We start from the raw sequence: 23,558 nt of genomic DNA on the forward strand, positions 1-23,558 counted from the left end.
CCAGCAGGCGCTCAGCTGTTTTCTCTCTCGGAGCCGTGGCGAGAACCCTCACCGCGAGCTCCGACCTCCTAGCAGCCTGTGTGGGCACAGTGCGGTCCTGTCACCAGGGACGGGCCATGCAGCACACTCTAGAACCTTCTCTTCCTGCACCCCTGAAACCTCGTGCTCCCTGATGGGCTCCTCCCACCCCCTCCCCTTTTCTTTCGACTTAAGGGCCTGAATGACAGAGTGAACATCCTGAAACTGGTGGAAATCCCAGAAACAGGGCAATCACTCTCTGACCCCCTCCTGGACGACGTCTCCCGGAGGCTGAAGACCAGGGACTTCCTGAGGGGGGACAGTTCCCTGAAACCTGCCTTCTTCAGTGCATGGAAATCGGATCTTCACTTACAAGCTTCTTTCTGTCCTTGGCCTCTGAGGGAGGCTAGGAGCTGCGAAGTGGAACTCTGGCCTGCCCCTCCTGCCTTTAGTCCCGGAGTTTCCTCTCTAACCATCGCCAGCAGCTCACGCCCCTCCCTGGAATCAGTACCTAATTCCAACGAGCTGACGGACGGTTCCTTTTATGCAACCCGAAGCTCGTTTTTAAAAAGCGACATAGCCTACAGGTCTCATCTACATGGCCCTGTGAGAGGAAAGCAAGCTCGCTGTGTCTGTGTCTGTGGGACGGCAGTCGGGGCGTCGGCGAGCGCGTGGGTAGGGGACACGGTGGCCTTCCCAACCTGGGTTTCGACCTCGGTGTCCTTGAGTGCGGCCAACTGCCCTTGTAGAGCTTTAATCTCTTCTTTCTTTCGTTTTTCAGCTTCTTCTGTAGCTGCTTTCTTCTGTGCCTGGTATGGAAATTAGAATATTAGAATTAGAATAAAATCAGAATAAAATGCCATTAGAAGAGCACTTTAGGGCGGCCTTACAAATCGGGAGAGCGTTATGGCACATGAATTACGTTTCTTACACGTTGCGGCAGTTACTGAGACTAACGATACTCAAACCACCTTGCCCGGCTTCCCCGATAAACGGATAAAACCACACACGTCCACCCGGCTGTCACTGTTCCTGTTCGCGGACGGGAAGACGGAGTCTCCCAGGCAGGGTGCGGAGCAGCCAGGATCTGAACTCAGGAGACGATCTTCCCCTGGTCTCCTGCACCTGAAGCTCCTTGAGCAATCTGCCGGGTTACTGGGTGACCAAACAGCTTCAACAGAGGATTAAGTCGTAATTCCATAAAAGTTGACTTACCCTAATTTCAGCATCTGTAGGTCTGCCATCGATTTTAGCAAATCCCTCAAAAATTGTTTTATAGAGAACATTCTTGCGCGTGCTGGTGTCGTCTGGAGGGAGGTAGTCCAGAATAAGAGCCCGGTGCTGCTTATACATGTCCAAAATGACTCGAACCGCGGCCTCCCGGACCTCATACACTCTGTGCTCCAGGGCGCTCACTGAAAACTGAACACGGGTCGGGAGGGGTTCTTGCGGTGACGGAGTCTGACAACAACAGAGTTTATTTTTCCCCAGCATAAAAGAAATAGAGGCACATTACACAAGTTTGAAAAGGACAAAAAAGACCACCACCCACAGAATTCTTCCCCGTTTGCCTCATACACGCCGCGGAGCTCACGCCGGCTGTACGCGCGCAGCTGTGCGCTCACAGGCCAACAAACACTTTCTAGGTTCCACCCTCGCGTAGACTCATACTCAGTTACATACTATAAAATCTTCCCGTCACAGGGAAGAGGAAACAAGAACCTTCACGTGTCCACCACCCACGTTAACCGACGTTGTAATCTGGCCATGTCTGCTTCGGATCTTTAAGACACGAGACACGGTAGCAGAAGCCTCGGGGGCCCACCCAGACGCGCGCTCACTAGTGCGTGTGTGCGCGTGCGTGCTGGGTGCACACACGGGGTTTTGTTGGATACTCTAAGCAGTACACCGGCTTGTCCTTCTTTGAAACCTCCCTTTTCCCTACCCCACATTCCTGTCACGGACGTTCGTCGGCCACGATCCACTTCAACTGCTCTCACAAGGACCCGTCGTGACACCTTTGTCCCATCCCGCGCTGTCCCTACCATGCTCAGAAACTCGATTTCTGCCCGTGGGGCTCTGGGCACTGGCCTCGCACTTCCCACCGTCTCGGCCGGCTACAGGCTCCTGGTTCTACCCCGGGCCGGGCCACCTGCTGGGGCACTGCCCCGAGGAGTCCTGGCCTCTGCAGCTCACCTTCTACCTGTCCCACTTCTTTGTGGGACAATTCCTCAGCCCCACTGGGGCCTCTGGTCCGCTTTGGACCCACCTGTCTTCTACCATCTGTCACCTCCCTCCAGGCTTTCCTGCCCCACGTGTCCGTCACTAAGTCACTTCCGGGATCCCTTCTTCCTGTGTAGTCACGGGCCAGACGGAGCGGGCCCGCAGACCCGAGAAGCATGCTGACTGGCCCCGCGCCACACTTGCCCCGACAGGTGCCACGGGCGTCCTGGGCAGCGCACGGTGACCCGACCTGAGGCATTTCTGGTCAGTTCGGCTTCTTGGACGTCAAGGGGCAGTTTCATACGTCGCTCCTGTCTCTCAAACTCCAGTGTCCAGTCAGGCTTCAAGCGGACCTCATCCGTGGAGAGTGCACTTCCCCACTCCACATGCAGCCAGCCCTCCTGCGGCTAGGCCAGAGCCCAATCCCGTCGGCCGCTCGGGGACTCCGCTCCAGCCGGAACTGACCCCTCCTTTCAACTTCCATTTACTTCTTTCTTCTCTTCCCTCCATCTGGATCCATCCTTCCCACGTGCAGGGGGACCCAGATACAGCCGCGTGCTTGACCAGCCGGCTGCCTTCTTCCACGGGCACAGCTATGCCACGTGTCCCGGGCCCAAGTGCCCATCCAGGGAAGGGCGGGTGGGAGCAGCCCGGCCCATAAAGACCCCCTCACCACCCCGACTCACTTCGTCTGTTTGGTGCCCTCTGAGTCGTGTGAGAAGCTGGTGGTGTCCTAGTGGAAGGAGACGGGGGCCCGAAGGCCGGCGTGGGGCACAGGGACCGCTCTCCTGGCAAGCTGCACAGGACTGTCCGGAGTGTGACCGGCGCTCCCCGATCTACCCCGCTGAGATGTGTGTTTGCCGCTGCAGCGCACTGGGACGGACACCAACGCTGGCATCTCAAAGCAGGGCGCTGTGTAACGGGAACAGACCGGTGCGGGGCAGGCTTCGTGTTCTGTGCTGGGGAACAAGGAAACTGCACTTGGAGGCAAGACAGAGAGTGGTCCACGTGACTGCAGGGCGAGTCAGGAGGAGAAGTGCACTGGGGAGCCGGCAGCGGCGGCCAGACGAGTGATGACGGGGACCGGACCTGAGGCCAGCAGGGGAGAGGGGGCGCCTGGCCAGCATCTGGATGTATCCGCAGGAAGAGCCCACAGCACTTGCTGAGCAAAGAGAAGAACGCCATTGCCATTTACAGAAACAGGGACGGCCGAGACGGGGCAGGTCAGAGGGGAGGCAGGCGCTCCGTCGGGATGAGGGGCGGACACGGCTTGCCGGAGGAGTCAGGCGTCCAGGGAGGCAGGCGCTCCGTCGGGACGAGGGGCGGACACGGCTTGCCGGAGGAGTCAGGCGTCCGGGGAGGGCAGGCGCAGAGACTGTGTCTTCCACGGGTGGGTCACTGAGCAAGGGTGTGTGCACAGAAATGAGAAAAGGAGGCCTGGACACTCCAAAGTTAACGAGATCAGGAGGATGAAGGAAAACCAGAAAAGGGACCCAGACGAGGCGTGGGGTGAGTGGGGCACGGAGCTCCAGAAGCCAGGGGAGGGAGTGTCCGAAGGCTTCTTTACTTCAGCATCTAAATCACACTTTGGTAGAGAAAACACAGGGATGGAAGTGGCCTGACTTGCTCCTGCCTCTCCTGATGGCACATGTGACTCCATGAGGACCCAGTCCAGGCTTCTGAGTCGCTGCACACGTGAGATCCACAGAGACCCACCCCTTCCCTCACGGACGGGAGCGAACGCGGAGCGCTCGTGGGGGGGCTGCCGGGGACGAGCTGTCGTGAGAGCGTCACAGCTCGGCGTCTGGCCACGCGCAGGCCGCGCTCCGCGTTCCCTTCCCGCACATCTGAAATTAGGGAGGGACTCCTTGCGCCGGTGGTCTCTCTCCCAGAACGTCCGAGCTTTTGTTAGGGCATCCCGTCCCGCTGCACCACAGGGGGTCCTCAGGGACTCTGTGCTTCTCTCTTACGGACACGGGTTCTCTGCAGTCTGTCCACCACCGCGGACCAGCGTCCACACGTGTGTGCCGCCCCGCGGCAGAGTGAGGAGCCGGAGCCTTCTGGTGTCCTCCTCTGCTAGGTGAAGCGGTGGCTACTTCTCTGCAGCCGTTCACGCGTTTGCTCAGTCAACAAACACTGACGGACCAGACACCCACCCCGCTCCAGGCCCATCGCAAGCGCCCAGGCCTCGGCCGCATGGCACCAGAGGTGCGCTTACCTTCATCACGTTGTCGATGGAGAAGCCCGAGCTCCCGGTGCCCAGGTCTTTCAGAAGCCGGGCCAGGAGGCCTACCTGGCTCATGGCCAGATGGTTCGAAGTGTTGGCTTTTAACGGCTGCACCAAGTACGATGGGATAATTTGGAGAGACCTGACTTCCTTGAACAAAGCCATTTCCTATGGAAACCAACATGACTGGGTTAATCTGTACTGGAAGATGCTAGAGGCAGCTCAGTACACTTCAGTTCAGTCCTTGAGGTCAATGTCAAAGGAAAAAATAGGGAATAAAATATGGCGGTAATAGTTTATCTCTAATGCGCGTGTATTCTATTTAACATAAAATGATTAAAAACAAAACCCCAAATCATAAAAAAATAAAACATGATCACTCCCAGACAAATGATGCCTTTACAAGCAATGTGATCTAAAACTAAAGATTTCACTCCTCAAGATTTCCCAACTTCAGGAAAAAGGTTTTCTAGTTTCTAAAACTCTAATCAAATGATATTGTGTCACTATTTATGATCTGTCGGCCTAGAGGGTAGTGGTGCACGGTCTCTGGGTGGTGAGACCCCTCTGGGCTCACAGGGGCGTGGGAGGCCCACGGAAGGAGCAAGTCTTTCGGGCACCGGACGCAGGAGCAGCACTGACGAGAGGCCGAAGCATGTGGGCCGCGACACACCCAGAAATCAGTCTTGGGAGCTCCCGGGTGGCTCAGTCGGTTGAGTCCCGACTCTTGATTTCGGCTCAGGTCCTGATCTCAGGGTCACGGGATTGAGCCCTGCACTGGGTCCCTGCTTAGTGGGGAGCCTGCTTGGGATTCTCCCCCTCAGCCTCGCCCCTCGTCTCCACTTCCTCTTCCTCCCTTAAAAAATACATGAGGAAACGGAGGGATGACACACCCTCCTTTTCAAAGGGCCTGTTGCGAGGCGCCACCTCCCCCAGACTCGGAGCCCCACGGAGCGGGGGCCCTCGCAGGACTGGGGCACCGTGTCGCCTCCCTGTCAGTGTAGCCTACTTGCCCCCACCCTCCCCCAGAGCTCAGGTTAAAGGAAGCGGGACGGGGGCTCTTCACCCTGGAACTGGGACCCTCCGAGAGAGCGGGAAAGCTGCGGAGTCGTCCCCACAGACTGCTGATGGGATCGGGAGGAACCCGGGCACCTGCGGAAGCCCGCGCTCGGGTCTCACTCAGGGTCGCTTTCCCCACAACACCTGGCCTGGAGGAGGCGCGCCCGTCGAACGAACAAAACTCTTTAGACGGAGTCATTCCACAGCTACTATCTCTTTACCCCCCGTTTTCTATTCCCATTTGGTTTTCCACGTCCTTCTGCCCGAAGCTCCCAGCGCGTGCTGAGCGGAGCGGTATCCGACGCGTCGGGCTCCCGTCAGAGGCGGACTCCGGCTCTCGGAGCACCAGGCAAGCAGGACGGGGGGTCACGAGGAGGATCGATAACGCTCTCAGGAGAGCAGGGACGGGTAAGGTATTCACACAAATAGCGTCCTAATGGGCCCCTCACTGACTGTTTCGAATTTTACAACGAACTTCGTACCTGAATAAAATTCGAGGCGACGACTCGGAGGCGAGCAGAAGAGTCTCCAGTCCTGGTGAGCAGGACGGGGATGGCTCTTTCCACACAGTGAGCGGTCTCAAGCTTACTCAGTTTGTGTTTAGGAATGTACTGCGTGATCATCATTTTCAACAATTTTAAAGAAGCCTGAAAAACCTAGAAAAAAGCGGCCACAGCAGAGGAGTCCCAGACTGCGCTCCAGCAAGGGAAACACTGACCCCAGTGACAAACACAAGCGTCACGCTGGACCATCCGCACCGCCCCAGAGGCTGCAGACAGCGAGCTGGAAACCACCTGCTGAACGCGGCGCCGCGTCCGGAAGGGGCGCGCTCTCGTCCCGCGTGTCAGACGGCAGCGGTGGCCTGGAGGCCGCACCCCGAGCCCTCCCAGCTGCGGCTGTGCAGCGGTGTGCGCCGGGCGTGCTCACTCTCTCGGCCCAGGGCCTCCAGAATAAAACCAAGCTCCTCGGGTTCCGCGAAAAGGAAAATCGGGAACCGAGCATTTCATCGGTCCTCGGGAGCCGGGCCTCTGCGGACCCTGGCTTCTCGGGCGTGGGGAGGCTGATGGCGGTCAAGGGCAGCGCACATGGCCTGCCGAGGACAGGCGGCACAGGCTCTTCGCTGACCACGTTTCTTGCTGGAGAACCTTCATGCCCAGTGACACGCTGTGCTACCCCCGGGCCACCCGAGCCCCTGGGGCACCGCCGCGGGGACTCTGAGGGTGGAGGGCACTCACCGGGGTCACTATGTCCCTGAGGGCCCTTCTCACAAGGAGGACCGAGGCGCGCAGGGTGCTCTTCAGCTCGTCCTTCGGGGCCCCGGTGGGCGTCTCCATCAGCCGCTTGTACAGGGCGAGCAGCGCGTCCTCCCGGCAGGCCCACGTCCTGGAGCAGGCCCCTGCCACCTACCAGAGCGGAGGCCACCCGACTCAGCGGGCACAGCAGCGACACCGCCCCCCGACAACGCGCAACCCGGCACGCCGAGAAAAGTCTCTGGGGACGGAATAAGCGTGTGTGTTTAGGGAAGTGATTTCTCTAACACTGAATGCTGAAGCCTGAAGCCTGTTAAAGTACGGGAAGTAGAAGTTCCGTGGAGAGAAATCCTGGGAACGAGGGGAAAACCCACTGGGCTCATTTCTGTACGGAGACACCTCTGTCTTCTGCTCTCTTTGCCACCATCTCCCCTGGGACGGGCAGGTATTCCAGGAGGGGCAGATATTCAACCCCAGCTCTGTCAGTACGAGCAGAAACCCCCAGTCTAAATGGAACATGCGTTCAGAGAATCTTAAATTCTAGCCTGTTTCTGGTGTTTTATAGAATTAATAATCATTGAAAGACTTTGGCTGAATACGGAGGCCAAAGGGAAGCCAACGATGTCACAAGGCCCAGGCTGCGTCCCTGGACATTTCCTATTGGCCTACCAGGCTTTCTCCCAGCACATCCACGGCAGGGCCGGCCTCCCTCAGGGCCTTCTCGGTCAAGGGCTCGGGCTCTCCAGCGGCTCCTCCTCTGGGAGCCTCGCTGATATCAGTGTCACTCTTTTCCGGCTCCAGGGCGGCCGCCGCCGGCTGCTTCCGCGAGGCGGGAAGGGGCCGCTCGTCGTAGGGCACAGTCGGGAGCTACGGGAGAGGAAGGGCGTTGCAGAGCTCGCCCGGCTCCCCGCCTGCCGCCACCACGTCTACACCGCAGGCCTCCTGCTCCGCACGACAGCAGATGCATCAGATCAGAATAATTTATATGACAGAATTCAGCTGAAAACATGAGATCACGGTTTCCACACCTTTCTGAGCGCCCTGCAGACCCAATGGAAAAGCGACCCAGACTCAGCCTCGGCTGCCACCTAGCACTAGTGACCACAGTTCAGCCGACATGAAGCTTAAACAGTGGGAAAGTGATTATGTTTTCTTCCCTGACAAGACTTCTGTTCTTTTCCTTAGTCTGTGACTTAGAAATAGGTATCAGGCCTCATTTTAAATGTGATTGTTAGCTGGCAGACAGATACTAAAGCAGCCAGCCAAGCTCACGAGCCTTCACAGCCTTCCTGTGCTCTGGGCGGACGGCAGTCTGCCACACGCACCCCCCAACCCCGCAGAGGCTCGCTGGGCTCCCGCCATGCGATGGGCGACACGGACACCCACCTCCTGGGGCTTCCATCCCCAGGGCCCCTGACACGTACACAGGTGGCAACCTTTCGGGAAATTAGGCGGGAACAGATTCCAGAGTCCTTTTCCGAGGCAGGTGTCCCAGTGACACTCACACCGGACACCCGCCGAGTTATTAACTGGGTGCGCGCAGGTGAGTTACTCGTGTTCTAAAATCTACTCTGCTGTAAAAACACGCTGACACACAGACAAAGGGAAAATTAGGGCATTTTAGAGCAAAGGATTCAAGGTGACTCGGCATAATGATGTTCCAGAGGAGATGCTCCCAGCGGGGAAGATGGGGCCTTCAGAACGGTGCCCTGGGAGGGCAGCAGCGCCCGTGCCATCCTCGCCGGCTTTCCCGGCCTCGGGCTGTAGCACCCACTTGCCCCTGCCCACCCAACACCCGTCTCCCTCCCCACAGTCCACTGGCCATGCCGCCCTGCACGCCGGCTGGGGCTCCAGCAAGGTCCTCCTTCGGTCCTCATCCTCGCTCGGAGGCAGGCATGTGACCGACAAACTCAAAGACTCTTGCTCAGAGTGGGACGCACTCCCGCTCTGAGGGGACAGTGCGCAGACGTGAAGCTGAGAGCATGGGGCAGCCCCAGCTCTGGGGAGACTGGGAACCACGGAAATGGAGAGGGCGGACAGGAAGAGAGCAGCTGCTGAGGACACTGCGGAGCTGCCGAGCCCTGAAGCCTACACGAGCTCTGACGTCCTGAGCGGCCCCCGTCTGAGCGAGGTGCTCTGGGACTCACAGCACAGAAACCCTCCAAACACGGTAACCACGCGTGACTCGCGTGGAGGTTCTCCTGCAGCCGGTTCGTGCAGGGCACCCTACAAACACGGTCTCGTTTGTCCCCGGAAACAAACCTTCAAGCAGATGCTTACACATTTGTACAGAGAGGAAAGCAGAGGCTCAGAAGGATGGGGTGTCCCGGACGACCGGCTGATGGGACAGAAGCAGGGAGGCCTGACACTTCTGACTGTGGACAGGACCTCCAGTGACATGTCGTTACCTGCCGGCTGCGTCTGCCACCACGCTCTGGCGTCAACATTTACCCTCTCCTGGAACGCAGGCCAGGAAGGTTCTGCCGCCGTGCACCCTTGGCACCACACAGGTCCTCCCCGTGTGTCTGCGCAATGAGCCGCACACAGCCCGAAACCGAGTCACCTACGTGGGTCTTGAGATGGGGGTCTGCGGCGGGCGGGGAGAGGTCCACTGCAGAGTGCTGAGAAGGGCCCCGGGGATGCGCTGGAGGCTTGTCCTGAAGGCAAGGCTCTGCAAACCGGCTTTCTGCTGCACCTTCTTCTTGCGGTAGAGAAGGCACTGGCTGTGGGTGGCGAGGACTGGTGGAGTGAGCCAGGGGGTGGAGGGGCAGGTCAGAAGCCCTTCGCATCTGGGGACAAACGGGACACTTCACTCCTAGTGCTGTTGCCACACCCTTCGGGGGCAGGGGTGACACAAGCATTTAGGAAGGCAGAGAGACGATCTGCACCCATCGTGCCCCAGTCCTATCCCAGGCTTTCCACTATCTCTTGATGGCGGCTGTGTGCCCTACAGAGCACACCCGGGCGCCGGCGTGATGCCAAGCCCGGGGCCCAGGTCACCCAGCGTGGAAGCACGCACACACACCTGTCAGCAAGGACGCGGCACGTGGGGTAGGGAAGCACCTGGGCGTCCCCAGCCCTGGCGTGGCCGTGTACCCCATGGGGGCAAGAGCAGGCTGTGTTGGGTCATTGCACCTTGGCTACCGCGTGCCTGCCATGGTAGTAAACGTCCCAGACAGATGTTCTCATTTAATGCACAATGTTACCCCATAAATGGGAGAAGGAAACTGAGGCAGAGCGGCTAAGGAAGGACCCGGAGACCACACTGCCAGCAAGGAGGCCGCATCAGAGCCCAGGCAGCGTGGCTCCAGGGTCTGTCCTGTCCCGCGCGACGGTGCCATGCGGGCTGCACACCTGCTGCTCTGGGGCTTCTAGAGTTCAGTGGCGGAGTGTCTCGCAGGACACACGGTCTCTACAAGCCGAGCTGTTAGGGTTCTCCTCACACAACCCCCCGCCCCACCGTGGCCACTCGTGGGGCATACGTGGGGCAGCACTGCCCTCAGGTCATCTTACAAACGAGGGGGGCCAGCCGGGGAGGAGAGGCGAGACCCCGGGCCTGCCCCTCACCCCCCGCCGAGTCTGCCAGCGAGCGCGCGCCCAGCAGCCCCTCCGGCGTGGGGGCCGGAGCTGCCGCCGCCCGTCGGAACCGTGGCCTGCCCGCGACGGAGCCGTGTGCGCTCCCCTGCGCCCTCGGAGGACACGGGGGTCCGCGGGGCGGGGCCGGGCACCCACCGGCTCGGCGTCCACGAGGCTGTGCTGCTGCAGCTGCTCGTACACCCGGCTGCGGAACCGCTCCATCTGCAGCTTCTTCTCCTTGGCCAGGTCGTAGTCCTCCCTCTCGACCGCACAGCGCTTCTCCACCTCGAACCGCCCCAGCCGCTCCCCGACCTGAAGCACACGGGCCGCCGCTTCAAACGTGCCTCCGCCCCCCGCCCCCCCGCTGGCGTGCAGCGAGGCCCCGGGGCACGGGGTGCCTCCCGCCCGCGGAGCCGCTGGGGGGGGGCGCCGCGCCCAGGCCCCGTGACGGCAGCTGCGTTGGACTGCACCACGCAAGTTCTCGGGGACAGGAGACGTCTCAGTGGGTCTATCACTTTAGGACGGCGTCAAGACAAGCTAAGCGTGGGCTTCACTTACGTTTCATCTAGGCGCTCATCCGTCCCTAACTTTATTCTGCTGACCTCCTCGGACCCACACTAGTGTCTACAGCTTTCAGCGACCTACGCCTCTGCTGCGCCAGCGGTCAGGACCACTGACCGCCTTCTCCCACACCCGAGCGAAGACCGTTCTCTCCAGGAGCAGTACCTTTTGCAAATCAGCAATAGCTTGTTTTAGCTTCTTGGCATAGTCGTAACGCTCCTTTTGGACAGCTTCACGTTTCCTCTCATCTAATTTCCGTATGATCTGGGCTACTTCTGGATCTTGGTACATGTCAAAAGCTAAGTCGTCGAGCGGAGAAATATAGTCAGATTTCCTAAAAGAAAAAAATGAACATTTTAGAACTAACTTTGCCGTGGGGGCCAGGGCAGTGGTAGAGGGAGCCCTCTGCTCTCCTGCTAGGGGTTCGGTCACAGCCGTGGCAGCCCACACACCTGCTCCCGGGGCATTCCTGCCGAGACAGTGGAGGCTCAGAAAAATCAGGAAGGGGCCTCAGGCCACCCAGCTCTTACGGGCAGGCAGGTCTCCTGGACATTAGATAAACAGCCCCAGGGGCATCTGAGCCTTTGGTGCAGTCATTCTTCCATAAATACTTTTGAGTGTGGACGCTGCCCAGCTCTGTTCTGGGCATCAGGGATGCAACTGTGCCCACGAATCCCTTGTAGGCTAGGGGAAAGCCCCAGCCAAAGCAGACCGCCAGGCCCCATCCTCAGAGAGGCTGACTCGGTGGGTCCCGGGTGGTCCAGGCGTCCGCATTCGGCACCAGCACCACAGCGACTGCACCAAGATGCAGGCGGGCTACACCGCGGCCTCAGCTCGGAGGTCAGGCTGCGCAGTATCCCAAGTCCTGGGAGAGCAGAAAGGTCCTCCCAGCGGTCCCAGCGCGGCTCAGTGACCTGAGCAGCCCGTTCCTCATTGTCTCATTCTTCCTTCCAAATCCTACAGCGGCCGCAGCTTTCTCCCGGGCCTGAGACGCAGCGCCTGGCTCAGCGCCCAACAGCAGTGCGGACCGAGGACGCGTTCCAAGTCTCCGCCTGCCGCACCAGCTGCACAGAGTAAGCCAGCCGTTGGTGGTGACGTGGATACCTATAGATCCGGGCGAGTCTCCATGGCAGTATGACTTATCACACAAGATTCGGTTGTCTAAAAATAAACTGAAACTGGACCCAGGATGACATCGTTTCTCGGAACGATCACACGTTCCCCCCAACACTTCCCGACTCCTGGAGATCAGGACACGCATTAGAGCAGCTCCACCAGGCCTGGTGGTGGGCTCAGCCTCCACAGCTCAGAACATCAGTTAATCTCACGAGGACCAAAGAGCAACACACTTTGGTACTGGCCCAAGGTTAACTATTTCTACCGAAACCCATACTGTACTTCTAAGTCAGAGTTACTTTGCCTTCAAGTCCTAGAGAAGAGAACAAAGACTTCATTATGAAAACGCTGCACAGAAAAACGCGTCATCATCCAGCCTGGGACTCACAGTTCTGAGGCCTTGGCAGCTTCCCCAGAACAGGTCTTGCTCGACTCACGAACGCCCCCCAGCGGTGGCCCTGGCTGGGCCCCGCACACAAGCCTTCCACAGACCAGAAAGCACTGCCGAGGAGTCAGGACACACAAACCGCAGTCGGCCCGTCCCAGGGGCCAACTTGATCAGGAACTCGTGGGGCATGTGTGGGGCCGCACTGCCCTCAGCTCATTTAATCAGAGTCCGAGTGACCTGAATGACCCCCACGGGAGACCCTCAAACTGGCCACTGGGGAGGCTGCCCGCCGTCCGCAGCTCGAGCTTCACTGAGGGCAGAGCCAAAGAGCTGTCCCAGGGGTGGGGCCGACAGGAGTGTGGCGGTCCCCCACCCGGACAGGTAAGGAGGGCACTGCTGTTACTGCCAGGCACAGGGAGAGGCTGCGGGAGACCGAGGGCTGCGTAGGGGAGAGGTCACTCTCCTCACCATTCTATACACGTTCAGGGACACCTGTTCAGGGACAACCTCTACTTCTCAAGCCCTCCCTACTGACAGCCAACCCGTGGCAGCCAGGCTGGAGGCCCAGGGAGGCTCCACAGGAAGCAAGACCGTCCAAAGCAACGGCAAGGCGATTCACTCTGAAGCCGGGCTCTTGTGCTTACAGAAAACATGGAGAGATTCTTTCTGCGGTCACTCTGGAGCCACTGGCTGTGCCGAGTGTGCGAGCCGGTGGACAGTGAGCCCTGCTTCCTGGGGAGCCTCCCCTGGGCCTGCAGCCCGGGCTTCCCGAGGGCAGCAGCCCGAGGCAGGCAGGAGCCACACCATCACGGGGCGGAGGAGAGTGGGGAGGGCTTAAGTGGACATCAGATGACGCTCTAGTGACTGACGATCTGGGCTCACTGATTCCTTCCATTCTTGCCTGTGACGCTGGCCGTGCCAATAAAATATCACAGGATGGCAACAGACCTCTCCCGCGCACGGAGGAGCCCTCAAGCAGGATGTGAGCACACCGGAAATGGAGCAGTCTCCGCTGGGCCATACATGCAGGTGTGCTAAGTCCAACAGTGACCTTAATCTTTAAGAGTCTTTAAGGCAATCCCATCAGTGGCTTATCTAGTTCCAAACGGAATTCAGAGGGTCTTGAACCCGCAATCCTCTGCAGGTGACTCACACTTCGGCCACTCTGAGGAGAGTCCTAGGAGCGATGGCCTTGTGGGGAGACTCTTACCCGGTACAAGTTCCTTCCAGAGCTGGATCCTCGCTGTTGTGCCCCAGGTAATGGTCAATCAGCTTCTCTCTAGAGGTCTTTGGGAGAAAAAGCTCTGCTTAGTGTCTCAGAGGAAAACAGGAACAACGTGAAACCTGAACCAAAAGGCGGTGTGTGATATAAAGACGTCTGCAGGCTTCAAGAATCCTAGTCTTTGGAGACACAGTTAAAATTCTTTTTTTTTTTTTAAGATTTTATTTATTTGACAGAGATCACAAGTAGGCAGAGAGGCAGAGAGAGGAGGAAGCAGGCTCCCCGTGAGCAGAGAGCCCGATGTGGGGCTCGATCCAGGACCCTGAGATCATGACGTGAGCCGAAGGCAGAGGCTTAACCCACTGAGCCACCCAGGTGCCCTGACACAGTTAAAATTCTTGAGTAAAATAAAGTTTAATACGCTACAGCTGCCAAAAATTATCGGCTAGTCAACTATTTCATAAAGATTTTCACACTTTTTAGGACAAAAATAATCAATCCTCTGTTTTTAGAAATACATTTTCTTCTTTAAGAATGAAACTCCCTGGGGCACCTGGGTGCCTCAGTGGGTTAAGCCTCTGCCTTTGGCTCAGGTCATGATCTCAGGGTCCTGGGATCGAGCCCCACATCGGGCTCTCTGCTCAGCGGGGAGCCTGCTTCCCTCTCTCTCTCTGCCTACTTGTGATCTCTCTGTGTCAAATAAATAAAATCTTAAAAAAAAAAAAAAAAAAAAGAAACTCCCCAAACTTACAATGTTGCTTTCATCACCAAAGTCCGCAGGGTCTCCGATGATATTCACTGCAACCAGAGCGACCTAAGAGAGAGGGAAGCGGGGAGATTAAGTGTGACATGCTCGTGGTGACGCACACCTTTACTGCAAGGTGTGTGCTCCCCGCGTCGCAGATGGGATGACAGGCACGGAAGCGCGTTACCTGTGAAATGTCACGTTAAACGTTTATCATTACTAGTTCTCGTAAAGGATGTAAGTTAATGTTCTAGCGCCTAATCGGATGGTTATTTCAACATCTACAGTACACTAAGATGGTCATGGCTCACCACCTCCCTGGTTTTAACAGAGCATCGCATGGAACCGTCGCCGCAGAGTCCAGCACGGGGTCCCGTCTGTTCCATGTCAGAAAACCGGACAAGGGACCGAAAGCCTATGCCAGCACGGCTCAGTCTGTCTGGGTCCGTGGCTCCCCTTGAAGGCGGAGGACTCCCCTTCCCACACGCTCCCTCCCTCGAGCATCAGTGCGGCCGAAGTGAGTGACGGGCTGTTACTGTGGGGCCGACAGTCTTCGGGGTTGCGGTCGCGCACTGCGGCGGACCGAGCCATGGAACCGCACCGCAGAGCTGTCCCCAGCTCACATGCTGGCTGTGCAACTCTCGTTCGGGGACGGCCCTCCTCTTACAGGGGCGGGGGGTGCTGTCAGCGGGACGTGACTGAAGACTCTGCTTCGGACACGACTGTTTCTACTACGTGAGTCGTGCCGAAACAGAGCTGAACGACGAGAGAAAGGAACGGAAAGATGGCGCAGGAGGGAGAGACAAGAACGAGGACCCGGAGCCGGGCTGCCACCGTGAACCCCATCTCCAAGTGCATGCAGGGGATTCGTCTTGTGGAGCGTTAGCGGCTGTGTCCAGAAGAGCGTCACGTCACAGAAACACCACCAGCCGCGGAGGTAGTTCTAAGTTTTCAAGTGGACACGGTACAGGATTGTAAAAAGCAGCAGAGGATAGTGACTTGAAACCTGACATCACAACATCACCGTGTCACGGCAGAACGGATCCTGTCCCTCACGCGAAGGCCCTGGGTTGGGGCGACCCGCCAGCCTGAGCGCCCCCCGCACTGGGTCGGCCCAGCGCCCGGCGTGCCCCCTCGCGAGGGGCAGTGGCTCCCGGACAGCCTGTCACTCCTCCACAAAAGCCAGCAACTTAAACGCGATCTGAAACGCCGCTGCCTCCCCGCGACGCTGCGAGGAGGTGGGTGCGGTCACGGCGAGGGCGCGTCTCACCTGGTTGTATACGTTGTACTTGTTGATGTGGTTCTCGTGAAAAATCAGCTTCAGGAACTGTCCCACCGCGTCCACGTAGACGGACTTCAGCTCCCGGGCTTTGCAGCCCGTCTTCTCGTTGTCGCAGAGAGAGACGTAGCTGAAAGGGACAGCACACGCCCGATTCACGCGGGCGGAAAACGTGCGCGCAACGGAACTGAACTCAACGGGTTTCGGTCAAAGTCAAGTCTAGGACGGAAACGCGTTGGGAAAGGCCCAGCAGCTGTCGTCTACGCAGCTTTCCGGAACCAAGTTCTGCATCAAGCGCAGAGACGGACGCTGCTGTCACCGAGAACGCGGCTTCCGAGCGCGTCCCCAGAGGCAGCGGCTCAGACCGACACGGGAGCCTGACCCGGGACCGACGGCACAGGCGGGCCCTTCGCTCCCGCCGCTCGGACATGCAGCGTCGGGTTAAGAGTTCCCGTCACGAGCCTTCCGTGTCACCTACCCGAGTCTCCGGAACCGCTCGGCCTGGTAGGGCACGAAGTACTCGGGCAGGCTCTCGCTGACGTAGAACTCCACCTTGCTGGCGATCATGTACTGGTGGGCCAGCAGCTGCAGCTTCCTGATCCGACACCTCTCCACCATCTGAAGAACGATTTCTTGTGGAAACTGGCAAAACCTGAAAGCAAACACGTGGGGTCTCTCGCAGTCCGCGCGGGCTCCCAGCAGCGTGCACGGCGCCCCGCACACCGCCTGGCTGTCCGCAGGGGCCGAAGCTCCCATTCGAAGTGGATCTGCCTGCCCCACCCCCGAGAGGAATCAGGCTTTTGGCAGCTGGAAAATGGTCTGAAATGAAACGGTCTGCAATGACGTTCAGCACGAGACAGACCCATCGTGTTAAATGGCTGTAGTGGTGGGAAGGGCAGAGCCAAAGCGCTCCGTGCAGGAACCCACCGGTTCCGGAAAGCCACTTGCTCAGGGACTCCGAGCGGGGGTGTCTACTGCGCGAGCTCAGGGGTCTGCAGGAGAAGCCTGCGATGTCCACGGGCGAGCTAGTTTCGCCTCCTAAGTGACAGAGCACATTAGCAGCCTGCATGAGAACGGGCTGGACAGCCAAAGCGTCGGCTGCAGGAGCTGAATGTGGCTGAGCCACAGAGCACAGCGCCCAGACGGCGGCTGCTGCGTGTGTCGAGCTGCAAACGCTGCATTGTTAGAACAGTGGGGTGCTGAAGGCCCTGGGAGGGGGAAGCCGCAAAGGACAGAACAGCTGCAAAGGGCCCAGCGGCCTCGTGGGGGAGTCCACTCCAGCCCACTGGCCAGGCTCCCTCTCCCTCCGCCACCTTTCCCAGCGGCCCCCACCTCCACCGAGAAAACGAGAAAACGGGCCTCGAATGGGGCTGCCTTCACTGCTCCCTGAATGGACCAGCATTCCTGCCGGTGCCCCATCCCCCGCTCACTCCCCTGGACGGCACCAGAGCCTGCCTACCCCCACTGGTAGGGGGGCTTCTCTCTGCCCTTCGCTCCCACCAACACACAAGCACTCTGGAAACCTCTGGAAACCCTCCTGTGAGCCCACAGCCTCTCAGTCCCATGCCAGCCCTTGGCTGCGCAGGCACAACCTGCGCTGTTCTGTCATGCCCGCCTCCGCAGCCCCTCCAGGGCACTTGGCCTGTATCTCTACAACTTACTCTTGCCAAGGCCACCGCTGCGCCCCCCGATGCTGTGTGCGAGCGTACTTCCCGGTCCCGGCTTCACGCAGCCCACAGGCCTGAGCCCGTACGACCTCTGTCCAGGCCTGCACTGCTCCTGGGCTGGGTTCCAGGCTCCTTCCCCTCCCTACACTGACCTCCCTACACTGATCCTGGCTTTAAAAACCTCCTGCTTGTCTAGGAACCTCAACTAGACATCACCCCAGGTCCAGGCCCATCACTGAGCTGGTGACTGACATCTCCGTGCGGACACCTGAGAGGCACGAGATGTGACAGAAAAACCAACTCCTGGCACCAGCTACCCTCCTCCACCCGTGGCAGCCCGTCTCCTCATCCCCCTGCTTTGCCCACTGGGCACTGGCCCCAAAGGCGCCCAGGGCCCTCTTCACCCACCGCTGCACAGTGAGTCTCACAGCAGCCCGACAGAGGAGAGGAAGGGGAGAGCGCACGGGAACACCAGGCTGAGCGCAGGACGGTCTGGGCAGCCGCCGCGTCTAACTCCGGGAGTGCGCAGGGGTGCTGGGGGAGGGCGTGCGGTGAGGAGGGGGTGGGTGAGCTCAGATCAAGTGGACTCTCACCCCAGAGGTGTGGCTGCCTGGAGTTATCAGAGATGAAACGCCCCTAAGAGATGCGCCCGGGGCAGGAGGACAGCGAGGACAGGCTTGTGACACGAGCCTCCTCAGTCCCCACGGCGGTCAAGCGCAGCCCCAGGTGTGTAAGGTATTTACTGCCCTCGAATGCTGCCCAAGTCCGGTACGACCGCCGGTGAGGTCACTCCGGGCACGAAGACACTTACGGATCGATTGTGAAAAGACCCCTCCAAAGTGGTTTAAAGAAAACCATGGACTAAACTTGGAAGTTGTATGTTTTTTAAGATCCTTCAAAAAATGGGTCTAGGACTGTGTTATTCAAATGTCATTTGAAGAGCTCAAGCATGCATCACAGCTGTCCTTCAGGGACACTAAGAGGTGATAGGACGGTGGGGAACATGAGAGGCAGGGACTGGGAGGGGCCACATGGGGATGGGGAGCCGGCCTCACGGGCAGGAAGCCCGAGCAGGCCCCTGGGCTCCTGAACACCCAGGACTCTACCCTTGGCGACGACCGAAGACCCCTCAAAGAAGGCTTACTTTCAGAGAAGGTCACAGAGAGATACTAACTAGTATCATGTTACTCAAGCCGGGGGCATTTGTAAAGGCATACAAATATTCTAGACAATCACTAGAAAGAGACGCTCTTGGTTGAAGTTTGGGGTTCACAAAATCTCACCCACAGGAGCACAGCTGTGACACCCGGGGGCCTGGCACAGAACGTGGATGGGGCGGGAGGCCCAGTGGGCCGCCAGGGAAGCCGCCTAAACAGCCGTGTGCAGTCCCTTCTCCCTGTCCTCTGTGGCATATTTCTTAAGTGAAGGTCAGTTAATCTTTTAGGGAAAAAGGCCCCCGAAATTTTCTTTAGAAACATATAAAGATGGAAACAACCCAGCCCATCACCGCACAGACAGCGCGTGGTTCTGAGGCCCGAGTTGAGACACAAAGCACAAATCTCGGAGGAAGGCAGCCCGCCGCCCCGGCCCACGGCCCCAGCCTGGCCCACCTCGGTGACCTCCACCCGCTGACGGTTGGCGCGTGGATCATTAGTTCCCGGGCGCTGAAGCCGTCTTCATGTCCAGAGGAGCTGACGACAACGAAGCCAATCTTGTGGGGCATCCTGGGCACTGGGCTGGGTACAGGACAAGAAAGACTTCTTTGAGACAGAGGAACCCGGTAACCTTTTACAACAAACACCGAATGTGTTGGCTCAACCTTGCTCAGAGACAAAATCATCCCCAACACACCAGGATTTTCCCACTGCTTTGAAAAAAGCCAGTTTTTTGGTTTAAGTGTTTCTCCTAGGAGCCTCTACCTCTACTTAAAGTACCACTTATCTTGACTTTTTCCAAATGCCTGTCCTAAAAACTTGACCAGCGTTGTGGGTTGAATGGTATCCCCTCAAACGGGATGTAGTCCTAACTCCCACTACTGTGGGTACGAGCTTTGTCGGAAACGGAGTCTTTGCAGACGTAACGGGATGAAGACGAGGTCGTGCGGGAGTAGGCGGGCCCCGCCAGGAGAGCAGGGGTCCGTCCGAGAGACACAGGCACACGGACAAGGAGACCAGCCAGGAACAGCCAGGACTGCGGTCCGCACCAGAAGGTGGACGAGGCAGGAAGGACCCTCCCATGGAGCCTTTACAAAGAGCAGGCCCCGCGGACACCGGGAGAGCGGGCTTCTAGCCCGGAGCACATTCCTGACGTTCTAAAGCACCCACTTTGTGGCACTTTGTTATGGCAAAACCGAAGAGTTTTGTTAAGATATAAGCACCGAGTTTTTTACGTTAGTTAAGAAATTACCATACCCAGTGTGCTAACAAGTTACACTAAAATAAGGAGGAAAGGAGCGGTTTAATCGACAGCACGGTAGCTTCTGGATGCCAATGCGTGGCCCGAGCAGGGAGGGCGCGACTCCGGGGAGCTCCGGGCCAGGGGAAGAGTGGGCACCCGGGGCCTGCGTGACGTACTCAAATGCCGGTCGGGTGAATTTTCTTTCTTTTTTTTTTTTAAAGATTTTATTTATTTATTTGACGGAGAGAAATCACAAGTAGATGGAGAGGCAGGCAGAGAGAGAGGAGGAAGCAGGCTCCCTGCTGAGCAGAGAGCCCGATGCGGGACTCGATCCCAGGACCCTGAGATCATGACCTGAGCCGAAGGCAGCGGCTTAACGCACTGAGCCACCCAGGCGCCCCGGTCGGGTGAATTTTCTATGTCATTGTTTGGCGGACCGTTCGGAGCTGAGCATCATTTGGAGGGCGGATGCTGTGGCGGCCGGTTCAGCTGGGTCAGCGCCCGCCCGGTCCTGGCTTGAGAACAGCACCTCCGCGGCAGCTTCCGCCGGCGCCGCTCCCGGGCCCGGCCGGTCTGTGGGGTCTGCGCCCCACCGCAGCGGCTGGTTTGGGGACGGGACCTCGAGAGGAGGACCCGAGCTAGACCCGTGTGGCTCCACCCCTGGACTCTGCTGGGGCTACAAGGAAATGAGAAGCCTTCATCTTCTTCTTCTTCTTTTTTTAAAAAAAGATTTTATTTATTTAACAGACAGAGACCACAAGCAGGCAGAGAGGCAGAGAGAAAGGAGGAAGCAGGCTTCCTGCTGAGCAGGGAGCCCGATGCAGGACTTGACCTCAGGACCCTGGGATCATGACCTGAGCTGAAAGCAGAGGCTTTAACCCACTGAGCCACCCAGGCGCCCCGAGAAGCCTTCTTCCTGCTGAGGCTGGAGCTGTAGAGTATTTCTGGAGGACTACTGGCGGCTACCGGGGGGGGGGGGTCTTGCCAGAGAGCAGGTTGACACGGGGAAACAGCTGCCTTGGGAACCCTGAGGTTCAGCCACATTTAAGGCCCAAATTACTTGTAAACTTCTGGTTATTTTCCAGTTCCTGAGCCAGTCAAATCCCCTTCAGCAAGCCAGTTTGAGCTAGCTTTACGTATCTGCAACAAGAAGAGCCCTCACTAAGAAAATAAAGAATTTTCCAGCACGTTCTCTGGGATAGGCCATACGATCAACTGAAATCCTGAATAGGAGGGAACATAGAAACATATCCTGCATGATTTTGCTTATCTTAATATCCCTGATGCCTGATCTAGAACGTTTCCTTTCATCCAGAACCTCAAACGACCTACTCCAATAAATGAATCACTGGCTGGTACCTGCCAAGGCTTCTTCGAGCGTCTGAACAAATACTAACAGAATAATATCCCGTTATTAAAGACGGTAATTCCCGACACAAGCGGGACAATGTCACAGTAGAGCAGAGGAACGCTGAGGTAACTCCACGCAGAACATCCAGGAAAGCAAGCGCCGAGGCGGAACAGTGAGGCTGTCCACAGGTGGGCTGCAGAGCCCCACCCGTGCTCCCATCGGAACGGGATTTGTCCTCCACACCCGCAGCTCCTCCCAGAGCCTGGGCTTTCAGCCCAGACTTACCCTGCGTCTCCTCCTCCCCACGTCCACCCATCACGAGCCAAGTCTCCGCGATCCTGCCTTTCAGATGACTGATTGTGACTGAGCCCACCGTCTTTTCTAGAGCAGGACCACGACGGTGGCCAGGTCTCCCCCACCTGGAGCCCTCCCCCCAGTGGTCCTGTGTTCCCTCTCAAGCCCAGCCAGGGCCGGCCGCATCCGTGTCGTAAGGCAGAGCTCCCGACGCGCTCCTGCCCAGCGCTGAAGTGCCCACCGTGTCCCAACCAACCTGCTCTCGGAATCCCGAAGTCCTGCCAACCTGAACCAAAAAGCTCGCGTCTGTCTCTCTGCTCTGAGTTTCTCAAATCCTTCGATCATCTTTAAGAGCAGGGCCCGCTGCCTCCGGCCCACCTTGAGGTGAGCAGGCGTCCACTAATATTTTCAACTGAAGGGGACGGCGTCCCTTGACATTCTAAAACCTGAAATACCACTCGGGTCGCCCTCGCGCGCGCAGACACGTTCTCTTACGCCCACTCTGGCTCGCAGGGGGTGCTACCTTTCAAGCACTTACCGTGCGCCAGGGACGGTCCTCAGCCCTAGACACCTGCTAGTAGCTTCGTCACAGCTCTGACACAGGTCTCTCGTCACAGGACCTTAGAGACGTGGGAACGGAGGCCCAGGGAGGCCCTGCTCGAGGTAACGCGGCTGGGAAGCCCCGCAGGCACAGTGCCTTCAGCTGACTGGGAGCCAGGGTCTGATCCTGACCACACACTCAGTCTACGGTTCTCACACTCAAAACAGGACCTCTGAAGTCCAAACAGAGGCGTCCCTGGTCTCGCGTCCACGAGCGCCTACTGCCTCTAACAGTTCAAAGCAGAGCACCGGCAGGAGACACGCCTGGGCGCCCCAAGCACAACATGTCTGCCTCACTTTAAGCAGCCGGGAAGGATTCCTCTCTGGCCGCCCTCTTCCAGACCCCTGCCACCGCGGACCCCAGGGTCCCTTTTGGGAGAGCTTCGGGAGTGTTGCACGCCGCTTGCGCCCTCACCGAAGGACACTGCGGTCGGACTATAAAAATCAGCACTGACGGGGCGCCTGGGTGGCTCAGTGGGTTAAGCCGCTGCCTTCGGCTCAGGTCACGATCTCAGGGTCCTGGGATCGAGTCCCGCATCGGGCTCTCTGCTCGGCAGGGAGCCTGCTTCCCTCTCTCTCTCTCTGCCTGCCTCTGTCTACTTGTGATTTCTCTCTGTCAAATAAATAAATAAAATATTTAAAAAAAAATCAGCACTGACATTTTGGGAAAAATCAAAACTCTCTGGCAGACTCAGCGATTAGCAAGCGGCCCGCAAGCTGCTGTCCACGACGTCCTGGCTGCCCTGCTCGCCCCTGCTCGCCCCTGCGCCGACCCACGGAGCGCAAGGCTTCCCTCGCGCAGGCAGCGGGCGCCGTCCAGTCACGCACCAGGACTGGGGCATCCACGAATTAAGCCCAAACACCCCCGCAACTTGGCCACATTTGGCTACAAGACCAGGAGACAAGCCCCGTTTCCACTCTTCTCTTTGCGGAGACCTGAACGAGACACGAGCGCGTAACGTCCGGTCAGTGTCCGCAGAGCCCGGCTGAGACCGAACCCGCCGCAGGGCGCGCGGGAGAAGCCGGACCCGCACCGGGCGGGAGAAACCGGACCCGCACCGGGCGGAGCCACACTCTCGCGCGGCTCCGCCGGGGTCTGGGTCAGCGGAACAGGGAGGTCCGGACGCGCTGGCCGGACCCGACGCTGAACCCGGCGCCCGCTGGAGGCCGCGGCACACCGGACCTGGGGCTGCGCTGGGCGGCGCCCGCCCCCGGCCGGCTTCCCGGCCCCCGGCCCGCGACTTCCTGGGCCCAGCCCCCGGCCCCCGACTCCCCCGGCCGCGCCCACCCCGCCAGGCCGCGCATCCCGGGTCCGCGCTGCCGGGGTTCGGGTACCTGTCAGGACCGAAGGCCCGCCCGGACCTCGGCGCCTGCACGGTCCCAGGGCCCTTCGCAGCCCCTCGGCAGCGCCTTCCGGACCTCAGAAGGCGCCTCCTCCGCCGTCCTGTACCCCCGAGCCGCAGCGGCGGTGGCCGCCGAGGAGCAGCCCAGGCCTGCGCCCAGCGCCAGGGCCGCCGGCGCCGCTCTCATGACAACCAGGCCAGCCCGGCCCGGCCGCGCCTGCGCACAAGGCGGAGCCGCGCCT

General features: G+C 58.9%; 1 protein-coding gene across 4 annotated transcripts in view; it reads right to left on the reverse strand.

Moving 5' to 3' along the window:
* The window catches only part of CEP104 (centrosomal protein 104), a 35,227-nt gene extending 11,743 nt beyond the window's left edge, over nt 1-23,484 (reverse strand). For 2 of the 4 annotated variants that reach the window (XM_044236995.1, XM_044236994.1), the window contains exons 1-15: nt 23,309-23,484; nt 18,942-19,067; nt 16,143-16,316; nt 15,656-15,794; nt 14,392-14,454; nt 13,629-13,705; nt 11,080-11,248; nt 10,510-10,665; nt 9,345-9,566; nt 7,447-7,644; nt 6,763-6,930; nt 6,010-6,183; nt 4,460-4,636; nt 1,234-1,479; nt 720-827 (exon numbers count right to left, since the gene is read on the reverse strand). In XM_044236995.1, the coding sequence (XP_044092930.1) occupies nt 720-827; nt 1,234-1,479; nt 4,460-4,636; nt 6,010-6,183; nt 6,763-6,930; nt 7,447-7,644; nt 9,345-9,566; nt 10,510-10,665; nt 11,080-11,248; nt 13,629-13,705; nt 14,392-14,454; nt 15,656-15,794; nt 16,143-16,316; nt 18,942-19,054 (2,184 nt within the window). In that variant the 5' untranslated portion in view covers nt 19,055-19,067; nt 23,309-23,484. Of the gene's footprint in view, nt 1-719; nt 828-1,233; nt 1,480-4,459; nt 4,637-6,009; nt 6,184-6,762; nt 6,931-7,446; nt 7,645-9,344; nt 9,567-10,509; nt 10,666-11,079; nt 11,249-13,628; nt 13,706-14,391; nt 14,455-15,655; nt 15,795-16,142; nt 16,317-18,941; nt 19,081-23,308 lie in introns of those variants that run through there. The other 2 variants (XM_044236996.1, XM_044236993.1) reach the window with 2 other exon arrangements.
* Nucleotides 23,485-23,558: the final 74 nt, after the last annotated feature.

Source organism: Neovison vison, chromosome 2 (assembly GCF_020171115.1).
Source record: "Neovison vison isolate M4711 chromosome 2, ASM_NN_V1, whole genome shotgun sequence".
In the NCBI taxonomy this organism is placed as follows: domain Eukaryota; kingdom Metazoa; phylum Chordata; class Mammalia; order Carnivora; family Mustelidae; genus Neogale; species Neogale vison.